The 25,689-nt window shown below is 40.6% G+C and overlaps 3 protein-coding genes and 1 non-coding gene across 4 annotated transcripts; 1 reads left to right on the top strand and 3 right to left on the bottom strand.

Annotated features, from left to right (window-relative positions):
• Window positions 1-834: 834 nt before the first annotated feature.
• LOC148543864 (uncharacterized) lies at window positions 835-2,654 on the bottom strand. The gene is made up of 3 exons (XM_088498745.1): window positions 2,478-2,654; window positions 1,782-2,228; window positions 835-912 (listed from the first exon to the last, which is right to left on the bottom strand). The coding sequence occupies exons 1-3, from the start codon at window positions 2,652-2,654 to the stop codon at window positions 835-837; spliced, it is 702 nt and encodes a 233-aa protein (XP_088354871.1).
• An 11-nt stretch (window positions 2,655-2,665) lies between these two features.
• LOC107615123 (uncharacterized) lies at window positions 2,666-4,309 on the bottom strand. Its single transcript, XM_016317234.1, has 3 exons — window positions 3,830-4,309; window positions 3,438-3,590; window positions 2,666-3,376 (listed from the first exon to the last, which is right to left on the bottom strand). Exons 1-3 carry the CDS (start codon window positions 4,307-4,309, stop codon window positions 2,666-2,668), a joined length of 1,344 nt encoding a protein of 447 aa, XP_016172720.1.
• Window positions 4,310-6,774: 2,465 nt separating this feature from the next.
• On the bottom strand, window positions 6,775-25,516 carry LOC148543862 (uncharacterized). The gene is made up of 5 exons (XM_088498744.1): window positions 25,385-25,516; window positions 24,680-24,937; window positions 18,227-18,293; window positions 7,011-7,258; window positions 6,775-6,873 (listed from the first exon to the last, which is right to left on the bottom strand). Exons 1-5 carry the CDS (start codon window positions 25,514-25,516, stop codon window positions 6,775-6,777), a joined length of 804 nt encoding a protein of 267 aa, XP_088354870.1.
• LOC148543863 (small nucleolar RNA R71) lies at window positions 19,668-19,775 on the top strand. The gene has a single exon (XR_015900671.1). It is a non-coding gene; the product is annotated as a small nucleolar RNA R71 (small nucleolar RNA).
• Window positions 25,517-25,689: the final 173 nt, after the last annotated feature.

The raw sequence follows: 25,689 nt of genomic DNA, 5'->3' as shown, positions 1-25,689 counted from the left end.
ATTTTCTACTTTTTATTGTCACCTAAATTTTTCATCTACCATTACTTATTTTTTTTCTCCATCACCATTTATAACAAAAAATAAATCAACATCAATCCAAATTATTATTACTAACAAAAATTTTATTTTAATAATCAATTCAACATTTCTTATTTGTTTAAAAAGAAAAAATGGAAACAGATCTCTTTTAGCTCCGCTTCACCCTTAAATTGACCTATTTTCAACTCTAATTCTGCGGTAAAAATTACACGTATTTTCAGTGTTACTTCATATATGGATTCGTATGATAGACAAGTTATAGAGCTTAATTCCAAGATATCATATCATTCACATGAATTGTTTCCTCCTGCTCCTAGTTAGGACACAGATTATTGCAATTCTTGACTTGGACTCTTGGCGAGTGAGAATTCATGGCACCTAAAGATTCCATGGTCATTGGTCAAAATTAATAATAAGAACAAATGGAAAAGTAAGGAGTGTACACGTTTGGTTGTTCACTAGCTTGTGTGCTGTTGGGAGGTTAAGTACGCCATGTACCCATATTTAGGTATAATAATGTTGCCTTTACAACCAAAAAGCTTGAAAATTCTTGGAGTTTATATATGAAACATTATTGTTTTAATTTGAACAAAAAATGTTAAAAGATTATTAAAATTTATTATTTTTTATTATTAGTTAATTATTAATATTTAAAAATATAAACTAAAAATATATTATTAAATTATTAGACTAATAAAATAGAATTGATAACTAAAAATAATAGCAAAAAACAATAACTTTTGTAGCCATTGAATATTTTTCAATTTGGACGGTTTCACCAAATAGCTAGCAAAGCTAAGGTAAATCCAAGAACTCGTTGTTTTTCAGTTCGTTCTCTACGAACAAATTGTTCTTAGCATACCATTTCATCATCTACAAAATCATGTATCCATGAATAAGAGTAATTAAGACGAAGAAATTACGTTAAATAATTTATTTCTATGTCCAACTTAGCACTTTGTAGCCTTTTTTTTTTGTGTCTTTTTAATAATTTGGGTTAAGTATTTTTTTTATTCTTAAGATTTAAGTCAAAATCAAAATCGTAAGTAACTTTTTCCTTCTTGCTTTTTATTTATTTGAACTCACCAATCTAGCTACCATTAATTGCTTAGTTTTTTATTTTCGCATTCTTCCCTTTGTATGTGATTTATAGTTATTGGTTACTTTGAGGTATGGACTGGAAATTGTTTATGAGTTAGCTACAAGGGACCCTTATGCTATAGCAATGAGATTAGGTAACAATTTAAATCTTCATAATAGTTTTACATTCAAGTAGTGTTTTATTTTTTTATTATTATTTTCATTGTTATGTTGGACAACAATTTCTGTTTAATATATCATAGTCAATACTTAAAAAAGTATTCGATATTCTTATTTAAGATTAATATTTCTTCAAGAATAGATTATTTATTTTTTTTATTAAAAAAATGATCTTAACATAGTTTTTAACCTTTTTCTTGAACATCTGTTGTGGACTGATGATATGAGAGGCATGACATGATTTTTTTTTTCTTTGGATGAATTTATTCTTAAAGTAGTAGGAGTACTCTAACTTTTTTTTTTTTTTTGAAATAAAGGAAGCTCAACACATTAAAGTGGAGCATACATAGAAAAGAACATACACATACATAGCAACACCCATAACACAACACGCTCCTGGCAATCCAGGATTGCCATCAGCCTCACACCGGATCACTCCCACACCACTCTGTGTAGCTCAACACCGTCTTTGTTTGAATTACCTCAATGCTTGCCCTTGTATTATTGAAGATCTGTGCATTACGTTTCAACCATATGTTCCAAATCACTGCAAAGAACGCTGTCATCCACACCTTCTGCCCTTGTTGTCTATTGTGCATGTCACGCCAACTCTCAAACAGATCTTTAACGGTTCCAGGAATTACCCACTCCCGACGAAACGACCGCACACAATTACACCACACCTGCCATGTTACCTCACACTGAAGAAATAAATGCTCAGCCGATTTGATTTCCTTGGTACACAGCACACAAGTGGTATCACTTTGAATGTTAACTCCTAATTTAATCAACCTCTCCTTGGTGTTCACTCTACCAACTAGCACAAACCACCCAAAGAGCTCAATCTTCGGAGGTACAAAACCTTTCCAAAGTGAACTTGTGAAGCTATAGCTCGTGATCTCATCCGACAACGTTTCCGATTGTATGACCTGTATAACGTATTTCGTAGAGAAAACACCTTTATTGTCAAACTTTCACCTCACATTATCTGCGCGCCCAGCTGACAGCTTCACTGGCCTTAACCTCTCATGGAGCTGACGGAGAAGTTTCAACTCCCATTGAAACAACTCTCTCCTCCATTGAAAATTCCATATCCACTCTAACCCATTCCAAAACCTGCAGTCCCCAATGAAAAATCCCTGTTGGCTTGAAATAGAGAAGAGTCTTGAAAAACTCACTTTCAGAGCACCATCCTGAACCCAGTTATCCTTCCAAAACCGGGTTTTCCTACCATTGCCTACTTCCATTGCCAGGCCACTAACCACTTTATCCCGAATCTGTGGTTCTTTGATATTCAGCTGACAAATGTCTTTCCAAAGCCCTCCTCTAACTGGTAAAGACTGAGTTGGAAGCATTACATCCAAGTTCAACTTGTTGCACGAACAAACAATCTTCTTTCACAGCGGACACTCTTCCTTGGAAAACCGCCACCACCACTTAAACAGGAGCGCTGTATTCCGCAACACTGCATCACCAACCCCAAGCCCCCAGCTTTCTTTGGGGCCTGGACCAACTCCCACTTGACCAAAGGTATAAAAGAGTTACCGTCCTCCTTGCACCACATAAAACTCCTTTGTAATGCTATAATCTTGTCCGCCATCGTCTTTGGCATCTTGTACAGACTTAGGTAATATATGGGGAGGCTATTCAAGACTGATTTGATAAGTACAAGCTTACCCGCTTTATTTAAAACCTTTGCTTTCCATAAGCTAAGCTTCTGTTCCACCTTATCGATGATTGGTTTCCAAGTCTTCACTAGGCGCGGATTTGCTCCTAGAGAAATACCCAAGTATCTAACCAGTAACGCGGCTTGCTGGCAACCCAGTAGTCGACATGCATGATCGATCCATCCCTGCTCACAGTTTACCGATATCAGATTCGATTTATCAAAATTGATGCTCAACCCGGACATCAACTCGAAGTACCGCAACAGCCTCTTATAGTTTACAATTGTTTCAGTCTCTGGCGGGCAAAACAAAATTGTGTCATCCGCAAATTGTAGATGCGACAGTTCAATATGATCTCCCCTACCAGCAGTGGAGCAATGCGCCCATTCCTCACAGCTTCCCCCACCATCCTATGCAAAACATCGACCACTAGCACGCACGAACAGGAGTGGAGAAAGTGGGTCCCCTTGCCTTAGTCCTCTCTCCATCTTGAATGGCTTGGATGGTGACCCATTTACCAGGACTGCCATAGTAGCCGTAGTAACACACTCCTTCACCCAATTCCTCCACCTTTGGCCAAAGCCCATTTTTTGAAGCATAACATCCACAAAACTCCATCTTACTCTGTCATAAGCTTTTTGAAAATTCAGTTTGATAATAGCTACTGTCTTTTTCCGAGTCTTCAGCCAATGAACCGTCTCACAAGCTATGAGTGCACCATCATGAATTTTCCTACCCTTTACAAACGCCGTCTATGTCTCTCCTACCAACCCCGGCATGACAGCTCGCATCCTTCTCACTAACACCTTCGAAATTACTTTATACACACACCCCACCATGCTAATCGGCCGAAAGTCCTTCACCTCCTTTGCACCTTCAAACTTTGGGACTAATGTCACACATGTTACATTCACATCCGTTGGCAGCTTAGCACTTTGAAAGAACCCCAGCACCGCTGCTATGAATTCCGGCCCAATATCCTCCCAAAATTTCTTGATGAAGTTCATATTGTACCCATCACTCCCTGGGGCCTTGGAAGATTCGCAGTCCCATACTGCCTCCCTAATTTCCTCTTCCGACGGCATCACTTCCAGCGCTTCAGCCTCCTCTCGCTGGATATTCTTCACCAAACCATCCCTGACTCCAATCCTCAGAACATATTCCTGGCGATATAAATCCTTGTAGAACTTTCTAATTACACCTTTTATTCTCGCCTGATTACGCACAAGTCTTCTATGTATCATCAGGGCATCTATCCTGTTATTCCGTCTTCTGGCTGAGGCAATGTTATGGAAGTATCGGGTATTCTTATCCATGTTGGCAGCATGCTTGGACCGAGACATCTGTTTCCAGTGAAGTTCCTTCCGAATATACTATTTTTCACAAAATCTCACGAGCGCCTTCCGTTTAGCCTCTGTTGTACCATCATATATCCCATCACTAACCAACCTGTCCAGCCTTGTGATCTCCTCCTCAAACTATTGGAGTCTCTTATCCATGTCCCTGAAGTTATCCTTGTGCCATTTTCGCAGTGGTACTGTTAAAGCCCTCAGTTTACATGTGAATTGGGCCTCTCCCAAGCTTCTACATTCATTCTTCACCATTCTCAGAAATCCCTCATGTGTAAACTAGGAGTCCAGACTTCTGAATGGTCTAGGGCCTCCACCTAATCTTGTACCTTCCAAAATCAATGGGTAGTGATCCGAAAATCCCCTTGGACCCCCTTTTAGCCGAATATTCGGAAACCTCTCAGTCCATTCAATATTGACCAGCACCCTATCAATCCGACTACATGATCGTCCCCTAAACCATGTATACTTTCTATCCGTAAGAGACAAATCCATCAACTGCATGTCATGCACCCAACTCTTAAACTCTTCCGCTGATGCCGGCAAGCTATCCCCCAGTTTTTTATACTCAACATGTAAGATTTCATTAAAGTCCCCTAAAAAGCAGAATAGAACCTGACACAAACCTGCCACAAAGCTTAGTTCTTCCCACACCTCCTTCTTTGCCTCCCTCCCATGTGCCCCATACACCAAACAAAAAGCACAGAGGAAGTTGGTCCTGGTTAACACTCCTTCAACGCACAGCCACCGCTTACCTTTATATCTATTACATACTTTAAACACTCCATCATCCCACATCAATAACAGCCCCCCAGCCGTCCCTATAGACTCCACAAATTCCCACCCAGCAGTACTAAATCCCCAAAGCCGTGCAACATCATATTTAGTAAGTACTTTCCTTTTTGTTTCAATCAGTCCTAACATGTTCAAGTTATATTTATTCTTCAAGGATTTCACCATACTCAATTTTTCGTCCCCCCTCAACCCCCTAATGTTCCAACAGCCCACAATCATTTAAACAAATTTTTACTCACCTTGTTCTTATTCTTTGGTCGGCTCCTTCTTGTCTTTTCTTTTTGCAAAATCCCCATAATATCTACTTCGTCATCATATAAGACCACACCCGATTCCACTGCCAGAGCCCAGGTTGCTTGATTTTCTTGTACCTGCTCTTCCTGTGTCTCCTTGTACTCATCCCCCTCTACCTGACCCCCTGTTTCCATTTCCTCACCTGCTCCTACCCGCCTGGGATCACCACCGTCAGCCACAGCATGCATGTCGCCCTCCGCTTTGCCGTTCACTTCCAAAGTCCCCCCTTCCTGGCCTGCCGTCTCAGGCTCACTGTGGCACGCTGCTTACCATCGACCAAGCTCGGAAGACCCCCTTCCTGGGTTTCCTGTACCTTTCGCCGTACTACCCCTCCGGCGGACATCCCCCCTGCGACCCACTCACCCTATCGCACTCAACAGCTTCCCCCGCTGGCAGTCCGACTCCCTTCACCTCCTCCTCCAATTCGTGGGTCTCATTCGCCACCGATGGCCAAGCACTGGGCCGCACTCCTCCCAGCTCGGCAGCAACCTCCTCAGGATACCCTGGCCAGTCTCGCTCACCATGCAGGGGCGCCGCCGCACTCAACACACAAGAAGCCTGGCGGAGTCTTGGATCCCCCGACCCGCTCGTGTCTCCAAGGGGGACCGGTCCAAGAGCCCTTGAATCCAGCCTCCAACTCTGGCCCAAACACCTGCCCAGCCTCTGCCCCTCTCCCCCAGCGCTTCCTATACACATTCCTCAACCCAATTCCACCCTGAATAGCTATTAGGCCAGATGAAGGGAAGCCCAATACGTGCCCCACACACCTCCCAGCCTGGCAGCCCACCGGACCCACATGGTACATCCCATGCGGACTAGCACACGCTATAGGAACCCCTCCTCTCCCAGTTCCACAAACCTGCGTGACCGTTCTTTCCGACTCCCCCTCATTAATCCCCTCAAATCCCTTAACAACCTCATCCTCAGCGTCCTTGGTACCACTAACTGAATCTGGTACATGCATATCCTTTTTGAAATTCAAATAATCAACGTTCACATCATTCAAAATCACCTCTCTAATTACTATTCTGTCCTCTTCCTGTGCATCCACCATAGCACTCCCGTCGATCAGTGTTGCCGCCGAATCCCACTGCGCCGCCGCCTTCTCCCGGACCTTACCAGGGGCTTCTAAAACTATATTCTCATCACTGACCCTGAGACTTCCCTCCTCATTGTCTTCACCACCCCTCTGGGCGCCCACCTCCTTCACAAAAACCCCAAAGACATTATTCCCAATAGCAATTTGCATCTATTCTCGAATTTCATCAAACACCTCCGTCTCAACTTGAAGCCTCCCAGCTGTAAACGATGTACCTTTATCTTTCGTCACATCATACTGAAGCACGTCTCCCCACTGTCCACCTATTCTTTTAAACGTTTCCGGCGACCATGCATGTAGAGGGATTCCGGAACACTCCAACCACACTCTGCGAGTGATACAGCGTTACGATTCCTCCCAATGCCCAATCCTGTTGAAGTAGTGCAACAATGCATCCATTTTGAAAGTAAACGCTTCGCCAGCATGCTCCACTGTATCAAAGGTTAACAGTACTTTAGACGTTTCGATCTCCCTGACGTCTACTATATGAGGCAACTGTTTACATACCCTCTCCTTCACCGATCCCAGGTTCAACGGTTTTAGAGTTTTTCCCACTAAACTCCTCACCAACCAATCCATATTTGAGTCAACTATGGGCACCTCAATCCTTTTCATATCTCCGCCCCCCGTTACAGGTGCCTTATGGTCTCGCATCGGCTGTTCCTCAACATCGTGGTCAGTAGCACCACCATTCCCATGATGGGAATCCCCTGGCTCTCCACTAGGCTGGCTTGAGAGTTCCCTCCGCCTCGGTCCTTGGTGCGGTATTTACAACCACACTTACTAACCGGCAAGTGCACCGGGTCATACCAAGTAATACCTTACGTGAGTAAGGGTCGATCCCATGAGAATTGATGGACTAAGCAACAATAGTGTTTGATAGGCTTAGTTAGACAAACAAAAATTGGTGTTGAGATGCAATATAAAAGACATTAAACAATATAAAAAATATTGAAGAAAGGCAAGTAAATACTTTGGAAAAAATATGGAGAAGATAGTTAAGGTTTCAGAGTTATCTATTTTCTGGATTGACTTTTCTTATTAACTATTTTAATTATGCAAGATTTAATTCATGGCAAACTATTTGTGACTAGACCCTAATTCCTTAGACCTTCCTAGTCTCCTCTAAAATTCATCAACTGCCAATTCCTTGGTCAATTGATTCCAATTAGAGGGTGATGATCAAATTCTAGTTTATATGCCACAAGAATCCTAATTATCTAAAAATAAAGGGATTATATGTCACGTATCCCGTTAAATACAAACAATTAGAAATTCAGGATAATATGTTTTCAAGCTATTGTTCAAGTAAAGAGCTTTTCCAAGTTTTACAAGAACTCAAATAGAAAATGGGTCATACTTCCGTTCCACCCAAATTCATAAAATAAAGAACAAAAACAATTATTGAAATATAAATCAAAATATTAATTAAAATAGAAAAATAATAATATCAATCCATATAATAGACAGAGCTCCTAACCTTAACAATGGAGGATTAGTTGCTCATGGAATACGGAATGTAAATTTGTATGGAATAATGTTGTGGAATGTTGTTCTGGAACCACCCTATTGGGATCCCTTTTATAACTAATCCTAATAATTTAAAAATCAAATTTCTAAAATTAAAATTAAAATAATATATTTTCCTCAAATAAGATTTGAATTTAAATTCGAATTAATTAACAAGTCTTCAGCTGATGGGTGGGACCACTTGATTTGTCCATTCTGCAGCTTCTAATATGTGATTTCTGGGCTAAGAACTGGGTCAAAACAGCCCAGAAATCGCCCCCAGCGTTTTTCTACATTTTCTGCACGTGGCGCATGTGACGCATCCGCGTCGTCCATGCGTTCGCGTCATTTGTGCAGATTCCAGTCCACGCGTTCGCGTCAGGCACGCGATCGCGTCATTGCAATTTCCTCCATTCTGTGCGGTCGTGTGAGCCATGCGTCCGCGTCGGTATTCGCTGGTCATCTCCTTGGCTTCTTCTTTTTCTCTACAGAAACTCCATCAAATTCCGCCAAATGCTACCTAAAATAAACAGTATTGTACAAAACTCAAAATAGCATCCATAGTGGCTAAAATATAATTAATTCTTAATTAAATTCAACAATTTAGATGCAAATTCACTAGGAAAAGATAGACAAGATGCTCACGCATCACAACACCAAACTTAAACTGTTGCTTGTCCTCAAGCAACCAACACTAATATAAGCTTAGGATGTGAATTTGCATGAGAATAAGAGTTCGATTAAGCTCATGTCTCTTCTTATAGTGGGGTTTACAACTGCAATCCTAAATAGTTTTGGCATCTCACTTTATCCTTTGAAGTTCAGAATGATTGGCATCCATAGGAACTCAGAATTCAGATAGTGTTATTGACTCTCCTAGTTCAGTATGTTGATTCTTGAAGACAGCTTCTTTATGAGTCTTGGCCATGACCCTAAGCATTTTGTTTTCCAGTATTACCACCAGATACATAAATGCCACAGACACATAACTGAGTGAACCTTTTCAGATTGTGACTCAGCTTTGCTAGAGTCCCCAGTTAGAGGTGCCCAGAGTTATTAAGCACACTCTTTTTGCTTTGGACCACGACTTTAACCGCTCAGTCTCAAGCTTTTCACTTGACACCTTCACGCCACAAGCACATGGTTAGGGACAGCTTGATTTGGCCGCTTAGGCCAGAATTTTATTCCTTTGGGCCCTCCTATCCATTAATGCTCAAAGTCTTGGATCCCTTTTTTTTCTTTTCTTTTTTTTTTACCCTTTGCCTTTTAGTTTAAATGGTTATTGGATTTTTCTGCTTGCTCTTTCTTTCTTTTTTTTTTTCGCAAGCTTTGTGTTTTTCACTGCTTTTTCTTGCTTCAAGAATCAATTTTATGATTTTTTCAGATTATCAATAACATTTTTCTTTTTCATCATTCTTTCAAGAGCCAACAATTTTAACATTCATAAACTTCACTATAAAAAATATGCACTGTTCAAGCATTCATTCAGAATCACAGAAAATACCACCACATCTAAGTAAGTGTGACTACTCTAAAAATTAAACTCAAATTCTCATGCACTACATATGTTCTTCTTTCTTTTTGATTTTAAGCTTAGTGGGCAATACATGAGACATCTTTCAGAATTAAAGCACTTAATAGAAAAATTAAACTAGAACCTATGAATCTACTAATAAAGGATCATGCAGCAGATAAAGCAAAATAACAGAAAATCGGAACATAACATAGTAAAAGCGGGAAGGAATATAGAATGAAAGGAACTCAACCACCTTAGTTATCCTAGCGGACGTTTTATTTTTCAGGTTGTGCTCCTCTGTGAAGATGATTCGCCTCCCTTTTGGTGCCATAAGAATAGACAGAAAACCTATAAGCGAAGCGTCAACACCAAACTTAAAGGTTTGCTTGTCCTCAAGCAAAGAAGAACTGAAAATAAAAATAAATAGTGAGAGGAAAGAAGAATATACAGGTAAAAGAACAATAGAGAATTAGGATTGGGAGAAAAGAAAGATAAGATAATTGGCAAATCAGGGAAGCTGTGCGGCGCAAGCGACGCGACCGCGTGGGGCACACGGTCGCGTGAATTGCGCTTATACTGATTGACGCGGTCGCGTGACCCTTTTTATGCTACTGGCGCGAGGGCAGCCGCGCACTCGCACAACTCTCTGTTTGAAATTTTATTTTTTTTGCCAAATCTTGGGTGACGCGATTGCGTGGGGCATGAGATCGCGTGAGTAGCCATTAGAAGGATATGACGCGGACGCGTGAGCCATGCGTCCGCGTGAATAGAATTGGGCGTTCAGCGCCAATCTAGAATCACTCTAGCACAACTTTCGGTCGTGCACCCTTTTCACGTCAAATTCCAGGGCACGCGGCCGCGTGAGTGACGCGGTCGCGTGGGAGGCCAATGTTCTCACCCGACGCAGACGCGTCATCGACGCGGTCGCGTGGAACAATTTGTGCCAAAGGCACTATTCCAGCGCCACTCCCTCGCAACTCTCTGTCAAATTTATTTTTTCACACACACCCATCTGACGCGGACGCGTCAGCGACGCGTTCGCATCGTGTGCGCTTTTTTTTTTTTATTAATATAGCTTGAGGTATTCGGTTCCTGGAAGAACATAGCTGCATGATCAGAAAATTAGTAAGAACTCAATAAAATAACTAGAAAAACTACTACTACAAAAAATAGCTAAGGATACGAAATTATCGAGTTGCCTCCTGACAAGCGCTTCTTTAACGTCACTAGCTTGACGGTCAGTTCTGCTAGTTCAGCAGATGAGTGGACCTCTGGCGATCGATCTCGCCTCCAAGGTAGTGCTTCAGCCTCTGGCCATTCACTGTAAACTTCCTGTCAGAATTCTCTTCCTGTATTTCCACATGACCGTACGGTGAAGCTCTGGTAACCACAAATGGTCCTGACCACCGGAATTTCAGCTTCTCAGGAAAGAATTTGAGCCTTGAATTGTATAGAAGCACTCTCTGTCCTGGCTCAAAGACTCTGATGGCTATCTTCTTGTCATGCAATAGCTTAGTTCTCTCCTTATAGAGCTTGGCATTCTCATAGGCTGAGTATCTGAATTCATCAAGCTCATTCAACTGAAGCATTCGCTTAATTTCTGCAGCTTCTGAATTAAGGTTCAGGTACATGATTGCCCAGTAAGCTTTATGCTCCAGTTCGACTGGCAAGTGACAGGCTTTGCCATAGACCAACTGATAAGGGGACATGCCAATAGGAGTCTTGTACGCTGTCCGGTATGCCCAGAGAGCATCATCAAGCTTCCTTGACCAGTCCTTTCTTGAAACACTGACGGTCTTCTCTAGAATCCTCTTAAGTTCCCTGTTGGAAACTTCAACCTGTCCACTTGTCTGAGGGTGATAGGGGGTTGCCACTTTATGATGGACTCCATATCTGTGCAGAAGAGAATCTAGCTGTCTGTTACAGAAGTGACTTCCTCCATCACTAATGAGTGTCCTTGGGACACCAAATCAGCTAAAGATATATCTCTGAAGAAAGCTCATTACCACTTTGGCATCATTGGTGGGTAGAGCTACAGCTTCCACCCACTTGGACACATAATCAACTGCCACTAGAATATAGTTGTTTGAATGTGAGGGTGGAAAAGGTCCCATGAAATCAATACCCCACACATCAAACAACTCAACCTCAAGAATCCCCTGCTGTGGCATTTCATGGTTGGCAGGGAGATTCGTGGCTTTTTCACATTTGTCACAGTGCTTTACAAATGCTCTTAAGTCTCTGAAGAGATTTGGCCAGTAAAACTTGCTCTGAAGGACTTTTGTAGCTGTCCTCTCACCACCAAAGCGGCATCCATACTCAAAACCATGACAGTGCCAAAGAATCTGCTGTTTTTCTTCATCTGGGACACACCTCCGGATAATTCCATCTGAACACCTTTTAAAAAGGTATGGTTCCTCCCAAATGTAGTACTTTGCATCAGTCAATAGCTTCTTCACTTGTTGCCTACTGTACTCCCTTGGGATAAAATTCATGGCCTTATAATTTGCAATGTCTGCAAACCATGGAGCTTGCTGAATGAGGAATAATTGCTCATCCGGAAATGTCTCCGTTACAGCTGTGGGTGGTTGCATTCCTGCTTCAGGCTCAATTCTGGAGAGATGGTCAGCTACTTGATTTTCTGACCCTTTTCTGTCTTTTATTTCAATATCAAACTTCTGAAGGAGCAACACCCATATGATTAATCTTGGTTTAGAATCCTGCTTGGTTAGAAGGTACTTCAAAGCAGCATGGTCAGTATAAACAATAACCTTAGAACCAAGTAAGTAGGACCTAAATTTATCAACAGCATACACAACAGCTAATAATTCCTTTTCTGTAGTTGTGTAATTCTTTTGAGCATCATTTAACACACGACTGGCATAATAAATGACATGTACAAGCTTACTATGCCTCTGTCCTAAAACAGCTCCTATAGCAAAATCACTAGCATCACACATTAATTCAAATGGTAAATCCCAGTCAGGGGGAGCTATAATGGGAGCAGAGGTAAGGTTTGCCTTCAGAGTTTTGAAAGCATACAGACATTCAGAATCAAAGACAAAAGGAATATCAACAACCAACAGGTTGCTCAATGGTTTAGCAATTTTAGAAAAATTCTTTATAAATCTTCTATAAAATCCCGCATGACCCAAGAAACTCCTAATTGCCTTAACATTAGTTGGTGGTGGTAATTTTTCAATTACCTCTACTTTTGCTCTGTCAACCTCAATTCCCTTACTTGAAATCCGGTGCCCAAGAACAATGCCTTCTGTAACCATAAAATGGCATTTTTCCCAATTTAAAACAAGGTTTGATTCTTGACACCATTTCAAGACAAGAGATAAATGTTTAAGGCAGGATTCAAAAGAATTACCAAAAACAGAAAAGTCATCCATAAATATCTCAATAAACTTTTCAACCATATCAGAAAAAATTGAAAGCATACACCTCTGAAAAGTTACTGCAGCATTGCAAAGTCCAAATGGCATTCTCTTGTAGGCAAATACTCCAAAGGGGCATTGGTGCACGAAATTGTGATCTCCAGGCTCGAACAAATCCTGGTAATGGCTCCAAAGCTTGGTGCTCTGATCTTAATTCATAATTGTCACAACTTCGATACAACTAACCAGCAAGTGCACTGGGTCGTCCAAGTAATACCTTACGTGAGTAAGGGTCGAATCCCACGGAGATTGTTGGTATGAAGCAAGCTATGGTCACCTTGTAAATCTCAGTCAGGCAGATATAAAGTGATAATGGTGTTTTCGAATATTATATAATAAAATAGGGATAGAGATACTTATGTAAATCATTGGTAGGAATTTCAGATAAGCGAATGGAGATGCTTTTCGTTCCTCTGAACCTCTGCTTTCCTGCTATCTTCATCCAATCAGTCTCACTCCTTTCCATGGCTGGCTTTATGTGATACATCACCACTGTCAATGGCTACTTTCGGTCATCTCTCGTGAAAATGATCCAATGCCCTGTCACGGCACGGCTAATCGTCTGGAGGCATCACCCTTGCCAATGGCTTCATCTTATCCTCTCAGTGAATAATATGCTCACGCACCCTGTCACGGCACGGCTATTCATCTGTCGGTTCTCGATCATGCTGGAATAGGATTTACTATCCTTTTGCGTCTGTCACTAACGCCCTGCAATCGCGAGTTAGGAGCTCGTCACAATCATTCAATCATTGAATCCTACTCGGAATACCACAGACAAGGTTTAGACCTTCCGGATTCTCTTGAATGCCGCCATCATTCTAGCTTACGCCACGAAGATTCTGGTTGGGAGATCTAAGAGATATTCATTCTAGCTTAATTCATATAGAACAGAAGTGTTTGTCAGGCACACGTTCATAAGGGAGAAGGATGATGAGCGTCACACATAATCATCACCTTCATCGCGTTCTTGGGTGCGAATGGATATCTTAGAAGCGAAATAAGAAGAATTGAATAGAAAACAGTAGTACTTTGCATTAATCTTTGAGGAACAGCAGAGCTCCACACCTTAATCTATGGAGTGTAGAAACTCTACCGTTAAAAATACATAAGTGAAAGGTCCAGGCATGGCCGTGTGGCCAGCCCCCATGGTCTAAGAACAATGCGTTCAAAGATGATCCTAAGATCCTAAGATGATCAAAAGATGCCTAATACAATAGTAAAAGGTCCTATTTATAATAAACTAGCTACTAGGGTTTACATGAGTAAGTAATTGATGTATAAATCCAATTCCTGGGCCCACTTGGTGTGTGTTTGGGCTGGGCTTTAAGTGTTGCACGTGTAGAGGTCTTGCTTGGAGTTGAACGCCAGCTTTTGTGCCAGTTTGGGCGTTCAACTCTGGTTTTGGCTCCTTTTCTGGCGCTGGACGCCAGATTTGGGTAGAAAGCTGGCGTTGAACGCCAGTTTATGTCGTCTATTCTTGGTCAAAGTATGGAATATTATATATTTCTGGAAAGCCCTGGATGTATACTTTCCAACGCAATTGGAAGCGCGCCATGTTGAGTTCTGTAGCTCCAGAAAATCCACTTTGAGTGCAGGGAGGTCAGAATCCAACAGCATCAGCAGTCCTTCTTCAACCTCTGAATCTGATTTCTGCTCAAGTCCCTCAATTTCAGCCAGAAAATACCTGAAATCACAGAAAAACACACAAACTCATAGTAAAATCCAGAAATGTGAATTTAACATAAAAACTAATGAAAACATCCCTAAAAGTAACTAGATCATACTAAAAACATACTAAAAACAATGTCAAAAAGCGTATAAATTATCCGCTCATCACAACACCAAACTTAAATTGTTGCTTGTCCCCAAGCAACTGAAAATCAAATAGAATAAAAAGAAGAGAATATACTATAAATTCCAAACTATCAATGAAACATAGCTTCAATCATATGAGCGGGACTTATAGCTTTTTGCCTCTTGAATAGTTTTGGCATCTCACTTCATCCATTGAGGTTCAGAATGATTGGCATCTATAGGAACTCAGATTTCAGATAGTGTTATTGATTCTCCTAGTTCAGTATGATGATTCTTGAACACAGCTATTTTATGAGTCTTGGCCGTGGCCCTAAGCACTTTGTTTTCCAGTATTACCACCGGATACATAAATGCCACAGACACATAATTGGGTGAACCTTTTCAGATTGTGACTCAGCTTTGCTAAAGTCCCCAATTAGAGGTGTCCAGGGTTCTTAAGCACACTCTTTTTTTTGCTTTGGACCTTGACTTTAACCGCTCAGTCTCAAGTTTTCACTTGACACCTACACGCCACAAGCACATGGTTAGGGACAGCTTGGTTTAGCCGCTTAGACCAGGATTTTATTCCTTTAGGCCCTCCTATCCACTGATGCTCAAAGCCTTGGGATCCTTTTTATTGCCCTTGCCTTTTGGTTTTAAGGGTTATTGGCTTTTTGCTCTTGCCTCTTGGTTTTAAGAGCTTTTGGCTTTTTCTGCTTGCTTTTTCTTTTTCTTTCTAATTTGTTTTTTTTTTTCGCCTATTTTTTTTTCTGCAAGCTTTGTTCTTTGCTGCTTTTTCTTGCTTCAAGAATCATTTTTATGATTTTTTAGATTATCAAATAACATGTCTCCTAGTCATCATTCTTTCAAGAGCCAACATATTTAACATTCTTAAACAACAACTTCAAAAGACATATGCACTGTTCAAGCATTCATTCAGAAAACAAGAAGCATTGTCACCACATCAATATAATTAAGCTAAGTTCAAGGATAAATTCGAAACTCATGTACTTCTTGTTCTTTTGAATTAAAACAGTTTTTATTTTAAGAGAGGTGATGGATTCATAGGACATTCATAACTTTAAGACATAGTTACTACTACTAATGATCATGTAATGAAGACACAAACATAGATAAGCACATAACATAGAAAACGAAAAATAGAAGAATTAAGAACAAGGAATGAATCCACCTTAGTGATGGTGGCGTTTCCTTCTTGAGGAACCAATGATGTCCTTGAGCTGTTCTATGTCTCTTCCTTGTCTTTGTTGCTCCTCCCTCATTGCTTTTTGATCTTCTCTTATTTCATGAAGCATGATGGAGTGCTCTTGATGTTCCACCCTTAGTTGTCCCATATTGGAACTCAATTCTCCTAGGGAGGTGTTGATTTGCTCCCAATAGTTTTGTGGAGGAAAGTGCATTTGAGGCATCTCCGGAATCTCATGGTGATGAGTTTCTTACGCCTCTTGAGCTCCATGAATGGACTCTCTTGCTTGCTCCATCTTCTTCTTAGTGATGGACTTCTCTTCCTTAATAGGAATGTCTCCTTCTATGAAAGCTCCAGCTGAGTAACATAGATGGAAAATGAGGTGAGGGAAGGCTAACCTTGCCATAATGGAGGACTTGTCAGCCACCTTGTAGAGTTCTTGAGATATAATCTCATGAACTTCCACCTCTTCTCCAATCATGATGCTATGGATCATGATGGCCCGGTCTATAGTAACTTCAGACCGGTTGCTAGTGGGAATGATTGAGCATTGAATGAACTCCAACCATCCTCTAGCTATAGGCTTGAGGTCCAATCTTCTTAGTTGAACCGGCTTGCCTTTGGAGTCAACCTTCCATTGAGCTCCTTCTACACATATGTCCATAAGGACTTGGTCCAACCTTTGATCAAAGTTGACTCTCCTTGTGTAGGGGCGTGCATCTCCTTGCATCATGGGCAAGTTAAACGCCAACCTCACATTCTCCGGACTAAAATCTAAGTATTTCCCCCGAACTATTGTAACATAGTTCTTTGGATCCGGGTTCTTACTTTGATCATGGTTCTTGGTGATCCATGCATTGGCATAGAACTCTTGAACCATTAGGATGCCGACTTGTTGGATGGGATTTGTTAGAACTTCCCAACCTCTTCTTTGAATTTCATGTCGGATCTCCGGATACTCATTTCTTTTGAGTTTGAAAGGGACCTCGGGGATCACCTTTTTCTTGGCCACAACATCATAGAAGTGGTCTTGATGGGCTTTGGAGATGAACCTTTCCATCTCCCATGACTCGGATGTGGAAGCTTTTATCTTCCCTTTCCCTCTTCTAGAGGATTCTCCGGTCTTAGATGCCATCAATGGTAATGGAAAAACAAAAAGCTTATGCTTTTACCACACCAAACTTAGAATATTGCTCGCCCTCGAGCAATAAACAAAAGAATAGAAGAAGAAGAAGAGGAAATATGGAGAGGGAGAGGGAGATGTGGTTTCGGCCAAGAGGAGTGTAGAGGGGTGTGTTGTGTGAATTTGATGAAGAATGGAGGTCTTTATATAGGGAAGGGAGGGGGGTTAAGGTTCGGCCATATGGGTGGGTTTGGGTGGGAAATTGGTTTTGAATTTTGAAAGTAGGTGGAGTTTATGAGGTAGGTTTATAGGGAAGAGTGGATGGATGTGAGTGGTGAAGAGGTGATGGGGAAGAGAGTTTGAGGTGATTGGTGAAGGGTTTTTGGGGAAGAGTGTTTATGGGGTTGTGTGAAAGAGAGTGGTGAGAAGAAGTGAGTGGAGGTAGGTGGGGATCCTGTGGGGTCCACAGATCCTGAGGTGTTCAAGGATTTACATCCCTGCACCCATTAGGCATGTAAAAATGCCTTTGTACCCAACTCTGGGCGTTCAGCGCCAGGTTGGTGGCCATTTTGGGCGTTCAACGCCCATTTGTGTGCCATTTCTGGCGTTCAGCGCCCAGAAGCTGCCCATTTTGGGCGTTCAGCGCCAGAACCATGCTCTGTTCTGGCGCTGAACGCCAGACAGATGCTCCTCCAGGGTGTGATTTTTCTTCTGCTATTTTTGATTCCGTTTTCAATTTTTATATTTATTTTGTGACTCCACATGATCATGAACCTAAGAAAACATGAAAAACAATAAAAATAAGAATTAGATAGACATTGGGTTGCCTCCCAACAAGCGCTTCTTTAATGTCAATAGCTTGACAGTGAGCTCTCATGGAGCCTCACAGATGTGCAGAGCTTTGTTGAGACTCTCCAACACCAAACTTAGAGTTTGGATATGGGAGTTCAACACCAAACTTAGAGTTTGGTTGTGGCCTCCCAACACCAAACTTAGAGTTTGACTGTGGGGGCTCTGGTTGACTCTGCTTGGAGAGAAGCTTTTTCTGCTTCCTCTCCATGGTTGCAGAGGGAGATCCTTGAATTTTAAACACAAGGGAGTCCTCATTCCATTGAAGGAATATTTCACCTCTGTCAACATCAATCACAGCTCTTGCTGTGGCCAGGAAAGGTCTTCCTAGGATGATGGATTCATCCTCTTCCTTTCCAGTATCCAGGACTATGAAATCAGCAGGGATGTAAAGGCCTTCAACCTTTACTAACACGTCCTCTACTTGTCCATAAGCCTGTTTTCTTGAGTTGTCTGCCATCTCTAATGAGATTCTAGCAGCTTGCACCCCATAGATTCCCAGTTTCTCTATTACAGAGAGGGGCATGAGGTTTATTCCTGAACCAAGGTCACACAGAGCCTTAAAGATCATGGTGCCTATGGTGCAGGGTATTATGAACTTTCCAGGATCCTGTCTCTTCTGAGGCAATGTCAGTTGATCTAGATCACTTAGTTCATTGATGAACAAGGGAGGTTCAACTTTCCAAGTATCAATGCCAAATAATTTGGCATTCAGCTTCATGATTGCACCAAGAAACTTGGCAGTTTGCTCTTCAGTAACATCCTCATTCTCTTCAGAAGAGGAATACTCATCAGAGCTCATGAAGGGCATAAGGAGGTTCAATGGAATCTCTGTGGTCTCTAGATGGGCCTCAGAGTCCTTTGATTCCTCAGAGGGAAGCTCCTTATTGATCACTGGACGTCCCAGGAGGTCTTCCTCCTTGGGATTCACGTCCTCTCCTTCCCTTACAGGTTCGGCCATGGTGCTTATGTCAATGGCCTTGCACTCTCCTTTTGGGTTCTCTTCTGTATTGCTTGGGAGAGTACTAGGAGGGATTTCAGTGATCCTTTTACTCAGCTGGCCCACTTGTGCTTCCAGATTTCTAATGGAAGACCTTGTTTCATTCATGAAACTTACAGTGGCCTTAGATAGATCAGAGACTAGATTTGCTAAATTAGAAGCATTTTGTTCAGAGTTCTCTGTCTGTTGCTGAGTGGATGATGGAAAAGGTTTATTATTGTTAAACCTGTTTCTTCCACCATTATTAAAGCCTTGTTGAGGCTTTTGATCCTTCCATGAGAAATTTGGATGATTTCTCCATGATGAGTTATAGGTGTTTCCATAAGGTTCACCTAAGTAATTCACCTCTGCTATTGCAGGGTTCTCAGGATCATAAGCTTCTTCTTCATGAGAAGCCTCTTGAGTACTGTTGGATGCAGCTTGCATTCCATTCAGACTCTGAGAAATCATATTGACTTGCTGAGTCAATATTTTATTCTGAGCCAATATGGCATTCAGAGTATCAACTTCAAGAACTCCCTTCTTCATATGCGTCCCATTATTCACAGGATTCCTTTCAGAAGTGTACATGAACTGGTTATTAGCAACCATGTCAATGAGTTCTTGAGCTTCTGCAGGCGTTTTCTTTAGGTGAATGGATCCACCTGCAGAAGTGTCCAGTGACATCTTTGATAGCTCAGATAAACCATCATAGAATATATCCAGGATGGTCCATTCTGAAAGCATGTCAGAAGGACACTTTTTGGTCAACTGTTTGTATCTTTCCCAAGCTTCATAGAGGGATTCACCTTCTTTCTGTCTGAAGGTTTGAACATCAGCTCTAAGCTTGCTCAGCTTTTGAGGAGGAAAGTACTTGGCTAAGAAAGCCGTGACCAGCTTATCCCAAGAGTTCAGGCTGTCTTTGGGTTGAGAGTCCAACCATAATCTAGCTCTGTCTCTTACAGCAAAAGGGAAAAGCATGAGCCTGTAGACTTCAGGATCTACTCCATTAGTCTTAACAGTATCACATATCTGCAAGAATTCAGTTAAGAACTGAAAAGGATCTTCAGATGGAAGTCCATGAAACTTGCAGTTCTGCTGCATCAGAGAAACTAACTGAGGTTTCAGCTCAAAGTTGTTTGCTCCAATGGCAGGAATGGAGATGCTTCTTCCATGTAAATTGGAATTAGGTGTAGTAAAGTCACCAAGCATCTTCCTTACATTATTATTATTTTCGGCTGCCATCTCCTTTTCCTGTTCGAAAATTTCTGAAAGGTTATATCTGGATTGTTGTATTTTAGTTTCTCTTAATTTTCTCTTCAGAGTCCTTTCAGGTTCTGGATCTGTTTCCACAAGAATGTTCTTATCCTTGCTCCTGCTCATATGACAAAGAAGAAGGCACAGAAAAATAATAATAATAATGGAGATCCTTTATACCACAGTATAGGGATCCCTGTGTGAGTGGAAGAAGAGGGGGAGACAAAGAATGTAATATAATGGAAGAAACACAACTGTGAGGATGGAAGAGAGGTGAGATGAGATGTTAGGATATGAATGAATAAATAGAATGAGATGGGGGAGGGATAATTTTCGAAAATTATTTTGAAAAAGAGTTAGTGATTTTTGAAAATAGTTTTTGAAAAATGTTTAGTATTTTTTTTTTCGAAAATTTTTGAAATAAAAAATAAAAATAAAAATAATTAGTTAATTAAAAAGAAATTTTTGAAAAAGGGGGAGATATTTTTGAAAATTAGAAAGAGAGAGAGTTAGTTAGGTAGTTTTGAAAAAGTTAAGAAACAAACAAAAAGTTAGTTAGTTAGTTGAAACAAATTTTGAAAAGATAAGAAGTTAGGAAGTTAGAAAAGATATTTTGAAAAGATATTTTTGAAAAAGATAAGATAAGAAGATATTTTTGAAAAGATATGATTGAAATTAGTTTTGAAAAAGATTTGATTTTTAAAATCTCAATTAATGACTTGATTCATAAGAAATCACAAGATATGATTCTAGAACTTAAAGTTTGAATCTTTCTTAACAAGCAAGTAACAAACTTCAAATTTTTGAATCAACACATTAATTGATTATGTTATTTTCGAAAATTTGATACAAAAATAAGAAAAAGATTTTTGAAAAATATTTTTGGAATTTTCGAAAATAACTAAGAATTTTGAAAAAGATTTGATTTTTGAAAAAGATTTTGAAAAAGATAAGATTTTCAAATTGAAAATTTGATTTGACTCATAAGAAACAACTTGATTTTAAAAATCTTTGAAAAAGTCAACTCAAATTTTCGAATTTGATGAGAGAAAAAGGGAAAGATATTTTTTTATTTTTGAATTTTTATGATGCAAGAGAAAAATACTAAAAAGATGCAATGCATGAAATTTTTAGATCAAAACAATGAATGCATGCAAGAATGCTATGAATGTCAAGATGAACTCCAAGAACACTATGAATGTCAAGATGAACATCCTAGACACAATTTTGAAAAATTTTTAATGCAAGATGCATATGTAATTGACACCAAACTTATGATATGACTCAAGACTCAAACAAGAAACACAAAAATATTTTTGATTTTTATGATTTTCTAATTTTTTTGGTATTTTTTTTCGAAAATTAATTGAAAAAGAAAAAATAAGGATTCCAAAATTTTTAACATGAATTCCAGGAATCTTGCATTCTTAGTCTAAAGCTTCAGTCCAGGAATTAGACATGGCTCACTAGCCAGCCAAGCTTTCAATGAAAGCTCCGGTCCAAAACACTAGACATGGCCAATGGCCAGCCAAGCTTCAGCATGTAATTCAGATATGACATGCCTGACATACTCATTCCCAAAGGAATAGACATGGCTTTACAGCCAGCCAGGCTTCAACATGCTTCATGAAACACTAGAATTCATTCTTAAAAATTTTGAATCAAATTTTTGAAAACATTTTTATATATATTTTTTTTTTGAAAAGAAAACAAAAAGAAAGTTACCTAATCTGAGCAACAAGATGAACCGTCAGTTGTCCAAACTCGAACAATCCCCGGCAACGGCGCCAAAAACTTGGTGCACGAAATTGTGATCTCCAGGCTCGAACAAATCCTGGTAATGGCTCCAAAGCTTGGTGCTCTGATCTTAATTCATAATTGTCACAACTTCGATACAACTAACCAGCAAGTGCACTGGGTCGTCCAAGTAATACCTTACGTGAGTAAGGGTCGAATCCCACGGAGATTGTTGGTATGAAGCAAGCTATGGTCACCTTGTAAATCTCAGTCAGGCAGATATAAAGTGATAATGGTGTTTTCGAATATTATATAATAAAATAGGGATAGAGATACTTATGTAAATCATTGGTAGGAATTTCAGATAAGCGAATGGAGATGCTTTTCGTTCCTCTGAACCTCTGCTTTCCTGCTATCTTCATCCAATCAGTCTTACTCCTTTCCATGGCTGGCTTTATGTGATACATCACCACTGTCAATGGCTACTTTCGGTCATCTCTCGTGAAAATGATCCAATGCCCTGTCACGGCACGGCTAATCGTCTGGAGGCATCACCCTTGCCAATGGCTTCATCTTATCCTCTCAGTGAATAATATGCTCACGCACCCTGTCACGGCACGGCTATTCATCTGTCGGTTCTCGATCATGCTGGAATATGATTTACTATCCTTTTGCGTCTGTCACTAACGCCCTGCAATCGCGAGTTAGGAGCTCGTCACAGTCATTCAATCATTGAATCCTACTCGGAATACCACAGACAAGGTTTAGACCTTCCGGATTCTCTTGAATGCCGCCATCATTCTAGCTTACGCCACGAAGATTCTGGTTGGGAGATCTAAGAGATATTCATTCTAGCTTAATTCATATAGAACAGAAGTGTTTGTCAGGCACGCGTTCATAAGGGAGAAGGATGATGAGCGTCACACATAATCATCACCTTCATCGCGTTCTTGGGTGCGAATGGATATCTTAGAAGCGAAATAAGAAGAATTGAATAGAAAACAGTAGTACTTTGCATTAATCTTTGAGGAACAGCAGAGCTCCACACCTTAATCTATGGAGTGTAGAAACTCTACCGTTAAAAATACATAAGTGAAAGGTCCAGGCATGGCCGTGTGGCCAGCCCCCATGGTCTAAGAACAATGCGTTCAAAGATGATCCTAAGATCCTAAGATGATCAAAAGATGCCTAATACAATAGTAAAAGGTCCTATTTATAATAAACTAGCTACTAGGGTTTACATGAGTAAGTAATTGATGTATAAATCCAATTCCTGGGCCCACTTGGTGTGTGTTTGGGCTGGGCTTTAAGTGTTGCACGTGTAGAGGTCTTGCTTGGAGTTGAACGCCAGCTTTTGTGCCAGTTTGGGCGTTCAACTCTGGTTTTGGCTCCTTTTCTGGCGCTGGACGCCAGATTTGGGTAGAAAGCTGGCGTTGAACGCCAGTTTATGTCGTCTATTCTTGGTCAAAGTATGGAATATTATATATTGCTGGAAAGCCCTGGATGTCTACTTTCCAACGCAATTGGAAGCGCGCCATGTTGAGTTCTGTAGCTCCAGAAAATCCACTTTGAGTGCAGGGAGGTCAGAATCCAACAGCATCAACAGTCCTTCTTCAACCTCTGAATCTGATTTCTGCTCAAGTCCCTCAATTTCAGCCAGAAAATACCTGAAATCACAGAAAAACACACAAACTCATAGTAAAGTCCAGAAATGTGAATTTAACATAAAAACTAATGAAAACATCCCTAAAAGTAACTAGATCCTACTAAAAACATACTAAAAACAATGTCAAAAAGCGTATAAATTTTCTGCTCATCAGGCATGTGAATGCTGTCTTCTCTTGATCTTGAGGGTCCACTGCAATTTGATTATATCCAGAATATCCATCTAGAAAACAATAAAAAGCATGACCGGCTAACCTCTCAAGCATCTGATCAATGAAAGGGAGGGGGAAATGATCATTCCTTGTAGCAGTGTTGAGCCTCCTGTAATCTATGCACATTCTCCATCCTATGACTGTCCTTGTAAGAATAAGCTCATTCTTTTCATTCTTGATCACTGTTATCCCTCCTTTCTTGGGAACTACCTGCACAGGACTTACCTAAGGACTGTCAGAAATAGGGTAAATAATACCTGCTTCCCATAATTTCATTACCTCTTTTTGGACCACCTCTTTCATAGTTGGATTCAGTCTCCTTTGTGGTTGCACAACTGGTTTGGCATCATCTTCAAGAAGAATCTTATGCATACACTTGGTTGGACTAATCCCTTTCAAGTCACTAATGGTCCACCCAAGAGCTGTTTTATGACTCTTGAGCACTGAAACAAGCGCCTATTCCTCTTCAGGCTTCAGGGAAGAGCTAATAATCACTGGATATGAATCATTTTCACCCAAAAACACATATTTCAGAGAAGGGGGTAAGGGTTTGAGCTCAAGCTTAGGGGCTTCCTTCTCCTTTATAGGCGTGTTCATCAGCTCCTTTTGGGGTGGTGAATCATCAACTTCAACTAATTCATACTCAGAAATAGGATCCAGAACATCATCAAGTACCTCAGCTTCCAGTACTTCTTGAACAAGTGGTTCAATAATGTCTATTTTCATGCACCCCTCAGAATCATTAGGGTGCTTGAGGGCTTCAAAAACATTTAGGACCACCTGTTCTTCATTGACCCTCAGGGTTAATTCACCCTTTTGCACATCAATCAGAGCTCTACCTATAGCTAAAAAGGGTCTACCAAGTATAATAGAGGGTTTTACCTCCTCTTCCATGTCTAATATAACAAAATCAACAGAAAAAATAAATGGTCCTACTTTAATAAGTAAATCTTCAACTACACCCACAGGTAATTTAATAGAAAGATCAGCAAGTTGAAGATAAATACGAGTGGGTTTTACCTCCTCAATTTGAAGCTTTTTCATCACTGAAAGTGGCATGAGGTTGATGCTAGCTCCAAGATCACATAAAGCTCTCTGAATGCCGACTTCTCCAATGGTGCAAGGAATGACAAAGCTCCCTGGGTCTGGCATCTTCTCAGGAAGGGTGTGTTGAATAATAGCACTGCATTCCTTGGTTAGCACCACTGTTTCTTGTTCTTTCCAATTCCTCTTGTGGGTCAACAATTCTTTCATAAATTTAGCATAGAGAGGCATTTGCTCCAGAGCTTCTGCAAAAGGAATGTTGATCTGCAGCTTCTTGAAGACATCTAAAAATTTAGAGAATTGCTTTTCTTTGGACGCCTTCTGAAGCCTCTGAGGATATGGCATTTTTGGCTTGTATTCAGGGGCCTTTGGTAAGGTGGTATAAGTGTCAAGAGAGTCAGGAAACGGGTTATCTGCACGCTTAGGAGGGGCGTGCTCTACTTCTTCCTTCTTCTCCTCTGGAGCTTCTTTTTCAACTGGATCTTCATTGACCTTGGTCTCAGAACCAGCTACCTTACCACTTCTCAATTGAATAGCCTTGCAGTCTTCTCTTGGGTTCACCACTGTATCACCAGGGAATGTGTTTGAATACCTTTCAGGTAATTGCTTGCTCATTTGACCCATTTGAACCTCTAAATTTCTAATGGAGGCTCTGGTTTCTTGCACGAAACTCATCATCATCTCCCACTTAGAATCTTCTTGGGATTTAGAATTTGTCTGCTGAGGTGGTTGTTGTTGCTGAGACTGAAATTGGCAGTTATTATAGTTGTTCTGTTGAAAACCGCCCTGGGAACTATTGTTGAAGTTCTGAGGTCTCTGAGGTTGATCTCTCCACCCAAAATTTGGGT

This window comes from Arachis ipaensis, chromosome B9 (genome assembly GCF_059453495.1).
Source record: "Arachis ipaensis isolate K30076 ecotype BB chromosome B9, ASM5945349v1, whole genome shotgun sequence".
In the NCBI taxonomy this organism is placed as follows: domain Eukaryota; kingdom Viridiplantae; phylum Streptophyta; class Magnoliopsida; order Fabales; family Fabaceae; genus Arachis; species Arachis ipaensis.
This window is presented reverse-complemented; position numbering and strand designations above follow the sequence as displayed.